We start from the raw sequence: 13,822 nt of genomic DNA, 5'->3' as shown, positions 1-13,822 counted from the left end.
ACTGAAGAGGAGGAAGACATTCAAATGAAAGGGAAGAGAAAGTTCCAGCACAGCTACACCCTCCCAGCGGTCTCGCGGAACCTGGAACACACGCCCCAAGCCAGGTTCCCAAAACCTTCCAACCCTGAGCAGGTCGCGCATCTAAAAGGACCGCCTCCCCGTGGCGCGGCGCGGCGCGGCGCTGTGACGTCAGGGTAGGCGGGACTTCCGCTCCCGGTGACGTCAAAGCAGGAGCGGTGCGGTCGAGCCGGTTGCTTTCTAGGCGGACAGGTGAGGCCTAGCTCGCAGTTCGGGGGGGGGACGACTTGGCGCAAGGTCTGACTGGCGAGCAGGCACATGGGAGCTAGAGCCCTTCCTTTGTGTGGCTCCTCGCAGAGCCCGTGCTGCCCTGGGCCAAACGGCCCGCAGGGGCGTGAATAACCCTGCTGCGACCGCTCGGGGTTCAGAACCACTTTGGTACTGTCCCAGCAGTCGCTCCTCTGGGCGCAGTAACGAGCCATTTGTACTGCTAACTCTAGTCTGCCGGCTGGGCGTCTTAAAACGACCCTTTTGGGGGTTGGGGCCAGGATATTGGGCAACTGACCAGGAGGAGTGACTAGAAGGGGCCAAAGTCTGGGCCGGGGACTCCAAAAATCAGAGTTTTTGTACCACCTAAGCCTCTGACTAGCCCTGGACAAGTCACTGTCTTCGCTCCGTGCATCTCAGTTTCCTCACTTGTCCATCGGCGGGGTCATTAAAGGCTCTTTTGGTTTGATCTCAGGTTTTTCCGTAGGATAAGCCTCCTCCCCCACTCCTCTCCCAAATTTGTTACACCAGGTACCCTTGAGAATTGGGCCAATCTCTGAACTTGACACGCCCCTAACCACATGCTTGATGTTCAGCCTTAGTTGCGCAAGTATTTTTCTGCGGCATAGAGGTGCCTTGGTGGCTCAGTCGGTTGAGTGCCCACTCTTGATTTCAGCTCAGGTCATGATCTCAGGGTCGTGGGATCCAGCCCGGAGTGGAGCTCTGAGCTCAGCGCGGAATCTGCTTGAGAGTCTCTCTCCCTCTGCCCCTCCCCCTGCTCACGAGTTCTTTCCTCTCTCTAAACTAAAAAATTTTTAAAGTATTTTTCTGTGGCACCAAGGTCAGAACGGAGCTTGGTCCCTTGAATTTAGAGTGCAGCATGTTCGGCAAACCATTGAGGCTTTCGGTTGCCTCTACCACTTGCCTGGCATTGTGGTATTTTACGGAAGGCGTCTTGTGCCTCAATTTTTCTCATCTGTAAAATGGGATACATTAGTATCCATTTGTTAAGATTGTTTTATTCATTGAGGTAATTTATATAGAACTCAGAACAGTGTTTTACACACAGTAAGCACTCATTAACCGCCAACTGTTTTGGAATGACAAACCCATACCCACAGCTCTCTAGAAGATCTTCGCGGCAGGCATCTGGTACTCACACTGCTTTACAATCACCCTTCACCCTGAGGTCTTAACTGTAAACTCTCACTCACCCTTGAGTTTTTTATTTTTCCACACAAGGCAGGATGAGATATGTATTCTTTGATTCACAAATTCATTTCTTCCCGCAGGCGTAGTAACCTGACACCTGCTTTGTGTCTGGTATGACAACACTGGAGAGTTCATAGTTTAACGTCGGGACCCATAGTTCTTAACCATTTTCATTCAAAGAGCAAATCCCTATGGTGAAAGTGACAAGTATAACAAAAAGAAAAAAGAAACTCAGAAAAGTTAGGAAAATCTCTGGAATCTTTATTCATGAAGGTTTTTGTTTTGTTTTGTTTTTTAAACTTCTTTCTGAAACGATAAATAGGAATGTCTCTTTTGGATTTTTTTTTTTCCATTTTTCCCCCTAAAGGTAAAGAAGGCTTATAGACCTAAGGCCCCTCTTCCCAGCATAGGTATATAGTGGGGCAATCAAAGCAACACAGTAGGTGCTCCTCTAAAATTGGTATTTATTTTCATAACTTAGACCTTTGTAATAGGTGATTTTCTTTTTCTTTCCTAAAAAGCCCATCTTCTTTTCAGCATTTTCTCATTTGTAGTAGTATTATAATGTATTTAGAATTAAGTGCTAATTCTGAAATCTACTTTAAGTATACGTCAAAGAAAAATTAGTATATTACTTTTAATGAGTATTTAATATATAAATAGAACAGGTCATACAAATATGTAAAATTCTTAGTTTTCACTGATGTCCAGAAGCTGACTGGGACATAAAAAAAATTATTTTGTGTGTGATTACAATACAATTTGAAGTAATAGTTGGTAGCTTAAAATCCCCAAAGGAGTTACGGAAAAAAAAATTTTTTTTTTGTCTTTTTCAAGAAAAGAGAAAAGGTAATTCTGCAAGTTCATCATGAGTGTAGTATGTGCTTCAGTTTTGATATTTCCGCAGTGGGGGTGATAGACTTTATATTCATCATATAAGCTCATCTAGTTATACAGGTTGAGAAGAATCTCACTGGTGGTTAGTATGCAGTCATTAAAATAGCAAAATCAGATGAAATATAAAAATTGTAAAAAAAAAGTTGTAAAATTGCTGGCCTCATGACCACTTATCAAGCAAGAGACTGTTGCACAGAATTTTGGTATAATGTGCATCATGCCCTTCCTTCTCTGACCTTCTCCTACAATGTTACGCTATTTTTTTGGATTCTGTAATACTGCATAAACTTTCAGAGTGATATGTGACTGGAAAATACTGGAATAGGAGTAAGAAGACTATAGAATTGATTTTGCCATTTAAAAGCCCTATAACCTTGGACAAATAATATTACAACAGTTGTACTGCCTATTTTGCAGGCATTGTTAAGGTCAGATGAGAAGGATGAGAATGTAGTTAACAAATGAAAAGAACTACAAAAAAGAAGGTGGTTTTATTGCAGTTGGTGAGATGATCATCAAGTCAACATAGAAAATGATTACCTCCTCCAATATGTTCTTTGGAGAAAGATGGAATAGAGGTAAATTTAATGGTTAGAGCAGATTGTAAAAAAAGGTTCTGTTCATGCATTTGTATTATGTGTTGACTTTCAGCTGTATGTTTTGAAGCTTACATGGGGCTGTGTGGTAAGATTCCCAGTTTTTCTCTTTAATTCCGCTTATAACACAAATAAATATATGTGTAGTTTTAATTTTCTTATTTTGAAATAATTATAGATTAACAGGAAGTTGCAAAAAACTGTACAAGGAGGTCTCCATGTGCTATTCAACTAAACTTCCCCAATGGTAGCATCTTGTATAACTGTAGTACAATTTTTAAATCAGAAAATTGGCATTAGTATATCCCTAGAATTTACTGAGATTCCCCCATTTCACAAGCACTCATTTATGTGTGTATACATGTATATAGCTTCATATACCCAACCATCTCATCCCACCCCAATCCCTAACCGCTGGCAACCACTAGTCTGTTCTCTAACTCTACAATTTTGCCTATTTCAAGAGTGTAGTATGAACACAATCATACAGTATATAACTCTTTTTGAGATTTCTTTACTTTGCATGATTCCTTTGGGATCCATTCAAGTTGTTGAGTACGTCAATACTTTGTTTCTTTTTATTGCTGAGTAGTATTCTGTGGTATGATTGTACCACAGTTTGTTTAACCATTCACTTGAAGGACATTTGGGTTGTGTCCAGTTATGAGCTATTACAATTACAACTGCTATGAACCTTTGAAGTTTTTGTGTGAATATGTTTTTATTTCTCTTAGATAAATGCCCAAGAATGCAATTGCTGGGTCATATTGTTTGTATTTGTTAATTTATATGATCATATGCTTTTTCTTCTTTAGCATTTTGATATGGTGGATTACACTGATTAGTTTTTGAATGTTAACCATACCTGGAAGAGGTCGCACTTGATTGTGGTATATAATACTTTTTATACATTGCTGGCTTCTTTTTGCTAATATTTTAATATATAGGTATGAAGGTATTGGTATATAGTTTTCTTTTTTGTGTTCTGTCTGGTTTTTTCTTTATCAGTGTACTATTATTCTGTAGAGTCTTTAGTGGTAAACCTGTTTCATTCCTGATATTAGTAATTTGTGCCTTCTCTCTTTTTATCTTTCTCAGTGGCGTTTTGTTGATTTTATTGGTCTTTTTCAAAGAACTAGTTTATTTAATTCATTTTTTTCTACTTCCAATTTTATTGATTTTTGCTCTGATATTTATCATTTTCTTCCTCTGCTTGCTTTAGGTTTATTTTACTCTTTTTTTTCTAGTTTCTTCATTATTGATTTGAGACCTTTCTCATTTCTAATGTTAGCATATAGTGCTATAGATTTCCCTCTCAACATTGCTTTTGTTGCATCTCACATATTTTTATATATTGTATTTTCATTTTCACTGAGTTTTCTGTATTCTTAAAATTTCCTTTGAAACTTCCTCTTTGACCTGTGGGTTATGTAGACATGTGTTCTTTAGTTTCTGAGTATTTGGAGATTTGTCTTGTCTTTCTATTGTTTGTTGTCTTTCTGTTGTGTTTGTTATTGTCTTTCTATTATTGATTTCTAGCCTTATTCCATAATGAAGAGATAAGCTATATGATTGTAATTCTTTTACATTTACATATGTTGTATAACCCAAAATATGGTGTATCTTGGTGAGTGTACCATGGGCACTTGGAAAGAATGCCTATTCTGCTGTTGTTGCATGTCAGTTACATGTCAGTTACATCCTGTTGGTTGATGGTGTTGTTCCATTTTTCCACATATTGTTGATTGTCTATCTAGTAGTTCTTTTCATTGCTGAGAGATTCCCAACTATAATTGTGCATTTTTCTTGTTCTCCTTTTCAGTTCTATTAGTCTTTGCTTTGTGTATTTTGAATGTCTGTTGTTCATTGTATATACCAGATATCTTTTTGGTGGATTAATCCTTCTATCATTATGACATGTCTCTCTATCCAGTTATTTTCTTTGCTGTGAAGTCCACTTTTTCTGACAGGAATATAGCCAGTGTTGCTTTTAAGAAATAATATTAGCACAATATATCTTTTTTCATTCTTTTATCTTCAGGATACCCCTGTCATTATGTTTGAAATGAGTTTCCTGTAGACAACATATAATTTGGTCATGTTTCTTTTTAAATCCTTAATACCAGTCTCTGCCTTTCAACTTGTATAATTAAGCCATTCATATTTAAAGTAATTATAGCTATGTTAGGACTTAATTCAGCCATTTTATTATTTGTTTTCTGGTTTTTTCCTCTTATTATTTTTCTGTTTTTCTTTTCTTGCCTTCTTGTAGGCTACTTGAATATTTTTTAGAATTCCATTTGGGGGCACCTGGGTGACTCATTCAGTTATAAGCATCCAACTCTTGATTTCAACTCAGGTCATGATTGCTCAGTCATGAGATCAAACCCACCCCCACTCCCCGCCCCTCCGTTGGGCTCCGTGCTGCCCCTGGAGCCTGCTTGGGATCCTCTCTCCCCCCTCCCTCTGCCCCTCCCTGCCCCACTTGCGCTCTCTCTTTTTCTCTCTCTCTTAAAAAAAATTCCATTTGACCTATTTGTAGAGTTTTTGAGTTTATTGCTTAGTATACTATTTTTTTAGTGATTGCCCTAGATACAACAGTATATGTACCTAACGTCACACAGCCTACTAGTATTGATATTTTACCACCTCAAGTGAAATGTAGAAACCTTACTTACATTTAGGACCTTTTACCCTCTCCACTTTTTATATATAATTGTCATGTTTCCTCTACATACATTGAGCACCACATCAAATGATGCTATAACTTTTAGTTCAATCATCAAATATGATTTAAGAAATTCATAAGGATAGTCCCTTGTATTAACCACTGCTTTTAACTATTCCATTGTTCTTCCTCTTCTGAAGTTAAACTTTATTCACTTATTTCTTTCTGTTTGGAGAACTTCCTAAGAATAGGTCTGTTAGTGACAGATTCCTTTAGTTTTTCTCCATTTGAGAATATCTTTATTTCCCCTTCATTTTTGAGGGGTCATTTTTCCTGATAGGGAATTTGGGATTGACAGTTATTTTCCTTCAGTACTTGAAAAATGTTGTCACATTTTCCTGGCCTACCTGATTTCTGATGAGAAATCTGACATTCAAATTATTGTTCCCCTATAGATACTATGTCATTTCTCTCTCTGCTTTTAAGATTTTTTTCCTTGTTTTGGTATTCTAAAGTTTGACTATAAGGTGCTTTGTATTTCTGTAGTTAAGAAGCTCCCAGTAAGGGGCACCTGGGTGACTCAGTCAGTTAAGCGTCTGCCTTCGGATCAGGTCATGATCCCAGGGTCCTGGGATCGAGCCCCGTATCGGGCTCCCTGCTCAGCAGGAAGCCTGCTTCTCCCTCTTCCACTCCCCCTGCTTGTGTTCCCTCTCTCGCAGTCTTTCTCTGTCAAATAAATAAATAAAATCTTAAAAAAAAAAAAGAAGGTCCCAGTAAGTATGAAAATTTATTATATGAAAAAGATTGCATTTTAATTCAATGGAGAAAAGATGGTTTTAGCACATGTAGCTCTCTATCTGAATGAAAACAAAGTGGATACTTATATAGGTGGATTAAAGGTTTAAATGTGAACACTAGAATAATAAAAATGAAAATAAACATCTAGGAAGTTGTATGTAAAATATAGGAGCCCAGAAAAGTGTTGAGGGTCAGCAGTATACAAAATTCTCTTACAAGCCAATAAGAAGAAGATAAATAACCCATTTGAAACATGGGCATAGAATATAAATAGTTCACAGAAGAAAAAGTTCAAAAACCCAGCAAACATGAAAAGATGTTCAAATGCACTAGCAGCCAAAGAAATGCAAACTGAAGAGTGCGATATTTTGTACCCGAAGACTTAAAAATAGTGGTACCACTTATTAATGATAGGATTATAGAAGGAAAATAGATTGCTAGAGGAAATGTGATTCTTACACTCTTTTTGAGAAAACAATCTGGCAATACCTATTAAAATTCTACCAAGTAACTCCACACTTGGGAATCTGGCCATTAGAAACAAAAGACCTGGTATATATGGATATATGTAAGAACATGGGAGATTTAAGAGAACGTACTGTGACATTGTCTCAAAACACTGGGAACTAATTGAGGCCTGTCAACAGGGAAATGGTCACATGAATTATGGTGTACCCATATTATACAACCATTAAAAATAATGAATTAGAGTTATGCTATTTGACTTGGCAGGATTTTCATGTGTTACTAAGTATGAGAGCAAAATGCACTGAAGTGTGTACAATATGCTCCTATTTATCAAACACTGACAACTCATATTTATCAAAATGTGTATAAATGCTTATGTATATTTGTAGTTGATTATAGAAAAACATGGAAGACTTTTTACTGAGTTAATAACGTGAGTTTCTGAGTGATATGCATGGAAGTGAAAAGAAGTAGAGATGAGGCATGTAAAAGATGAAAAAACAGTCAGCTATTTTAGAAAATCCCAGCATATATTATATCTCATCCATTCAAATGAAATTATATATATATGTAAAATTTCTCAAAGAACATGACCTCTGGAGTCATTCAGACATCTGGGTTCAAATTCTGGCTCTACTACCATCCAGCTTACTAGTTGTTACATAATTTCCATAATATCTTTCAGTTTTTCTTCACTTGTTTTGTTGGGGTAGAGGGAGGAAACAATAGTATGCATCTCATAAGACTGTTTTCAGGGTTAAGTGGTGCAATATAAAGTGTTTAGCACAGTGCCTGGTTTATAGAAAGTATTCTTAAAATGTGAGCTCTTACTATTGCCTCATTTCTCTTGCTCTTTGACATTTATATATTTTTAAAAATTCATTACCAGCCCCTAGCTTACTTGAAGCATTCCCCCATGGTTTACATGATTTTACATATCTTCTTAGTTCATGCCTATTTCTAATTGTTCCTTTTCATTTTTTTGCTGGCTTTTTTTCTTACTTAGGGATATCCCTCCCCACCCCCCACCCCCTCAAATTCCAGCAGGAGCTGTCTGTCAAAGAATCTTTTGAGTTAGGTGACTGGGTGAATAATGGTACTCTGAATGGTGACAGAGAAGTCAGGATATAGGGTCTGTAGAGTTGATTTTTGAAACAAAATGATTTTTATTTGTGGCACTTATTAAAGTTTGATGCATCAGTGAGGCACCCAGATAAATGCTCAGTAGTTAGCACTCAAAAGGAAGAAGAGGGCCCAGGGCAGAAACTTTGGGTACAGGGAATGGGGGAGGAAAATGTTCTCATTGAAGATGGGGAGGTATCAGTGAAGCCAAGATAAGGGAGCTCCTTAGGAAGGAGCTGGGCAAATCATATCTCTACTGTGACCTTCTGGAGCTTTAGTTCTATGGCTCCCACTGTCTTCTGGTCTTGTCCCTTATTTTCTTGAAACTTACTATGTTTGTAACTGTAACTTCCTCCAGCTAACTTCCCTTCCCTGGTAGTTCCCCTCTATGTGCATAGTGCTTCCATTCTCCTCATCTTTAGCATCAGAATCCAAGTCATCTTTGTCATTTACCCTTCCCTGGCTTCTCATATAGAATCGTTACTAAGACTGGAGTCTCACACTCACTCCTTTATTCCCACCCTCATTTCTTGCTTAGGTTATTTTGATAGTTTTTAAACTTTAATGTAGTCTTCTGTTTTTTTTTTCTGTCTTTCACAATCTTTTTAAAAGAACTACATTAATCAAATCCTTCCCCTATTTTATTTTTTTATTTAAATTCAATTAGCCAGTTTATAGTACATCATTAGTTTCAGATGTAGAGTTCAGTAATTTCATCAGTAGCATATAACACCCAGTGCTCATCACATCACATGCCCTCCTTAATGCCCATCACCCAGTTACCCCATCCCCCCACCCACCTCCCCTCTAGAAGCTCTCAGTTTGTTTTCTATAGTTAAGAGTCTCTCATGGTTTGTCTCTGATTTCTTCCCATTCAGTGTTCCCTGCCTTCCCCTATTATCCTCTGCACTGCTTCTTGTATTCCACCTATGAGTGAAACCATATGATAATTGTCTTTCTCTAATTGACTTATTTCGCTCAGCATAATACCCTCCAGTTCCATCCACATTGATGTAAATGATAAGGTTTCATCCTTTCTGATGGCTAAATAGTATTCCATTGTGTGTGTATATATGTGTGTGTGTGTGTGTGTATACACACATACATACATACATACATACATACCACATCTTCTTTAACCATTCCTTTGTTGATGGACATCTGGGCTCTTTTCATAGTTTGACTATTGTGGACATTGCTGCTATAAACATTGGGGTGCAGGTGCCCCTTCGGATCCTTACGTTTGTATCTTTGGGGTAAATACCTAGTAGTGCAGTTGCTCTATTTTTAACTTCTTGAGGAACCTCCATACTGTTTTTCAAAGTGGCTGTACCAGCTTGCACTCCCACAAGCAGTGTAAGAGGCTTTCCCTTTCTCTGCATCCTCGCCAACATTTGTTGTTTCCTGACTTGTTAATTTTAGCCATTCTGACTGGTGTGAGGTGGTATCTCATTGTGTTTTTGATTTGTGTTTTTCTGATGCCAAGTGCTATTGAGCAATTTTCCACTCTCACCACTGTTGTTCAACATGGTACTAGAAGTCCTTCCCCATTTTAAAAACCGTCAGACTTCCTGTGCCTTCAACATTTTCCCAAACCATTCAGAAAAAGTGAGATATTAGTAAGAAAGGTTAGCAGGATCACCATTGACAAAATTGGTCAAATTGCTTTTAGAAGGTTGTATGTATACTTTGTCCCTCTCTTAAAGGTTCAAAAATTCTTATTAGTGTAATTTGAAAAGTTCTGCAGAACTGAAATTTATATATCTTTGTTTAACCTATTTTGGCAGATTGTGTTTCCCAAAGTTGGCCACAATAACTCCCATACTGCATATTCTTCCAACAATTGAACTTTGACACACCCTCTATTGAGAGAGGTCCACTTTTCCTCCCTTTGAATATGAGTGGGCTATGGCTAACATGGAAGTGATGCCATGTGACTTCTGAGGCTAGGTCTTAAAAGGTCACATGGTTTCAATCTGGCCTTCTTGAGATAATTGCTGTTGAAACTCAACCATCATGTTCTGAACAAGTCCAAGTAGTCCATGTGGAGAGACTATATATAGTCAGCCCATGTATGTGTTCCTGGCCAAAACCTGACAACAGCATCTGTCATCAGACATGTGACTAGAGGTACTTCGAGATGACAACAACTCTTGCCCTCACTGAACATATCACACCCAGCTGTTGAACCTTCTCAGCAAAGGCCCCAGACATTATGGATTAGAGATGGGCTATTCTTGCTGTGCTGTTTGTCAGTTCCTGACCCAAAGAATCTATGAGTATTATAAAATGGTTGCTTTAAGCAACTAAGTTTTGGGGTAGTATGTTATGTAGCGAGAGTAACTGGAACACTCATGAATATATATATCTACATATATATATAATATATATTATCTTGTTATTTGTGAATAATGACAGTTTTCTTTCTTCTTAGCCAATCCACATACATTTATTTCTTTTCTGTGTTGTCTTACATTGGCTAGGACCTCAAGTACAATATAGAAGTGTTAATAGCAGATTTCTTTGTCTTGATCTCAAACTTTCAGAGGGGCTTTCAGCATTTCACCCTTAATAAAATGTTTACTGTAGGTTTTTTTTTTTAAGGTTTATTTATTTATTTGAGAGAGAGAGCATTGGGGTGGGGGGAGGGCGGGAAGAGGGAGAGGGAGAGAGAATCCCAAACAAGCCTCATCTCATGACCTAAGATCACCACCTGAGCCAGGACCAAGAGTTGGGTGCTCAGTGGACTGCGCCACCTAGGCACCCCACTGTAGGTGTTTTTTAAGATACTTATATTTCATCAAGGAAGATCCCTCTATTTCTCCTTTTCTTAAAGAGATTTTTCATGATTCTTTATTGGATTTTATCAAATGTATTTTCATTTCATTCATTGGTTGAGATGATTCTATGATTTTTCTCCTTTTCTATTAATGTGATAAATTGACTAAATTTTGAATGTTTAACAGTCTTATATTTCTGATATATACACATTTTGGTTGTATGTTTCACTGAATTTGGTCTGCTAATATTTTGAATGGAGTTTTCGCATCTCTTTTCATGGGAGAGGTTGGCTTGTAATTGTCCTTTCATATGAAGACTGTCAGGTATTGATATCATGGTTTGCACAGCTCATAAAATGAATTGGGAAGTGGTCCCTCTTTTTCTGTTTTCTGGACAACTCTGTAAGATTGCTGTTATTTCTTCCGTAAGTGTTGACTCATCTGGACTAGGAATTATGGATTCAGTGTCTTTGGTAGCTATTGGACTGTTAAGAGTCTTCTAGCCTTTTTGTGTTACAGAATTTTCCCATATCAAATTTATTGGCATAAAGCTCTTCATGATATTCTTTCATTATCTTTTTAATGTCCATAGAACCTAGAGTGATAATCACTTTTTCACGTCTCACTGGTTATTTGTGCCCCTTTTCTTGATGAGTCTTCTCAGGGGTTTATTTATTTATAGGTCTTTTCAAAGGCTAGACTTCAGGCTTTGTTAATGCTCTCAAATGTAAACTTTTTCACCATTCTATTAATTTCTATTCTTTATTACTTTTTTCTATTTTTCTTTATTTGGGTTCATTTAGTTTTTCTAACTCCTTAAGATATGTGTTTGATCTTTGATTTCCAGCCCTTTTTTCTAATATTTTAGAAAGCATTTTAAGACTTTGAATTTTCTTCAGTCATGCCTTTATCTGCATCCCATACATTTTGATATCTTATTTTCATTATTTATTTCATTATTATTTAGTTCTCAGTTACATTGTGAATTCTTCCCCCACTCATCAGTTATTTGGAGGTTTATTGCTTAATTTCCAAAATTTGGGGGATTTTCTTACTATTTTTGTTATTTTTAGCTTAATTCCACTGTGATTAGAGAATATATTATTTCACTTTTTGGAAATTTGTTGAGACTTGCTGTGTGGCCCAGTATATGGTCAGTTTATGTTCCATGTCACTTGAAGAGGATGTGCATTTTGCCATTATTTGGTATAGAATTCTACACATGTCAGTTATGTTCATTATGTTAATATAAACAATTATTCAAATTTTCTATATTTTCATTGACTTTTTTCTTTGTTTATTCTATCAGATACTGAGGTATGTCAGAATCTTCCATTATGATTGTGGTCTTTATTTCTCCTTTTACATTTGTCAGTTTTTAATTTATCTCTGGAGGCTAAAATATCATGTACATGCTAATTGAAAATTGTTATGGTCTCCTGGTGGATTGACTTTTTGAAATGCTCCTATTTATCTCTCATGTACTTCTTACTTTAAAGTTTACTTTTTAAATCTGATTTCAGTATAACTATACCACCTCTTCATTCATTAGTATTTCCGTGATATATTGTTTCCACCTTTCACTTTTATTCTTTATTCTTAATGTGTATCATTTATAAGTAGCATACAGTTAGTTGTTTATTTTTATCCAATCTGATTCTTTGCCTTCAATTGGCATAATTGGTCTATTTACATTTAATTTATTACTGATATATTTGGGTTTAAATATAAAATTTTACTACCATTTTAAAATTTAAAAAAAACAAAATTTATTTGTTATAACTGTTCTATATTCTCTGCTTTCTTCTCATTTTCATATTAAATAGATTCTCTACTTCCTCTTTTATTACACATTCTTGAATGGTTCTTTTATTGGTTACTGATTTTTTTTAACAGATTTTTTTTTCCAACTTTTCTCTGGCTTTTCAAATTGTTCTCAATGGAAGGTTGTTTCAACACAAGCTAGTCTTTCCTTGCTAACACGGGATTGAACTTAATTTTAATCTACATTTTAAACTAAAACAAAACAAAACGAAAAAACCCTCTACTTTAAGACAACTCCCAGATTGACCAGATTCGTAGAGATCGCCAGCATGTTAATGTTAGCTACTAGAGTAACTAAAAATTCACAGAATTTAAAAACAGCGTCTGCTGCTGTTTTTGCACATATGTGTACTTCTTATATTGTGTTTTGAAAACAATTACAAATTTAAGTATTTGTGAGTTGAATATAGTTAATAACTTTAGATTCTCTTCTGGTGCAAGTATTCAGTTTACCAGTGTCTTCTCTGATGGTATTCTACTATAAGGCAGTATAGAACAGCTAAATCTAATATTGTTTCCAATGTTTTATAAATGTCATAAGACCTTTATAAATATAATGTATTTTGTGACAGTTTAAGAGATTGGACTACAGTGACATTAATAAACTAAAAATCAGTCCTTAAAATGTGAGATACTTTTATTTATTTAGTCAATTTATTTTGAATGAAGAGGAGTTCCCACTTTTTGAGTGAGAATTTTTTTATTTTCTAAGTAGTTTTATTTAAGAGACTTTTGGTCACACATGGAGATTGGAATATGTTTACTTCTTCCTTATTCCTAAATCCAGTAAAATGATGGTAAAATTAATAAGGGCATAATGAAGAAAATGAAAGAGGCAACATAATATCTGACTAGAGAAGTGAGGTTTTAGAAATGTTAGAAAGCAGATGGATAAATTATCACCATTTAGCAGAGCTGAGCAGTTTTGATTGAACATAATAGTGGTCAGAAGATTGAACTGTAACATCCCCCTGAATGTTGAGTCATATATATCATTTTTAGTGTCTGTATAATGAATTATCGTATTTTATGTAACCATTCTCCCATTAATGAACATTGAAGTTCTTCAGCTCTTCAGTGTTGTAAATAGCATTCCGTGCATTTATTCTTTGAAAAATATTTTAGATACCCTTTTTAAAATTGTTTTCCCAAAATTGCTGAGTCAAAGTTTA

At 36.2% G+C, this 13,822-nt stretch overlaps 1 protein-coding gene across 2 annotated transcripts in view; it reads left to right on the top strand.

The window, feature by feature from the left end:
* The first annotated feature begins 221 nt into the window (after positions 1-221).
* LDAH (lipid droplet associated hydrolase) overlaps positions 222-13,822 on the top strand; it is a 107,655-nt gene continuing 94,054 nt past the window's right edge. Inside the window, exon 1 of one of the 2 annotated variants that reach the window (XM_028099467.2) lies at positions 222-270. Coding sequence is in view for 1 of the 2 variants with exons in the window: in XM_028099466.2 (XP_027955267.2) it covers positions 2,927-2,972 (46 nt within the window). In the remaining variant the exon portion in view is untranslated. Of the gene's footprint in view, positions 271-2,888; positions 2,973-13,822 lie in introns of those variants that run through there. The other variant, XM_028099466.2, reaches the window with a different exon arrangement.

Source organism: Eumetopias jubatus, unplaced genomic scaffold (assembly GCF_037043125.1).
Source record: "Eumetopias jubatus isolate StellerSeaLion01/CBP00866 unplaced genomic scaffold, mEumJub1_p1.0 scaffold_9, whole genome shotgun sequence".
NCBI classification, from domain to species: domain Eukaryota; kingdom Metazoa; phylum Chordata; class Mammalia; order Carnivora; family Otariidae; genus Eumetopias; species Eumetopias jubatus.
Note: the sequence above shows the minus strand (reverse complement) of the source record. Positions and strands in the feature narration are given on the sequence as shown.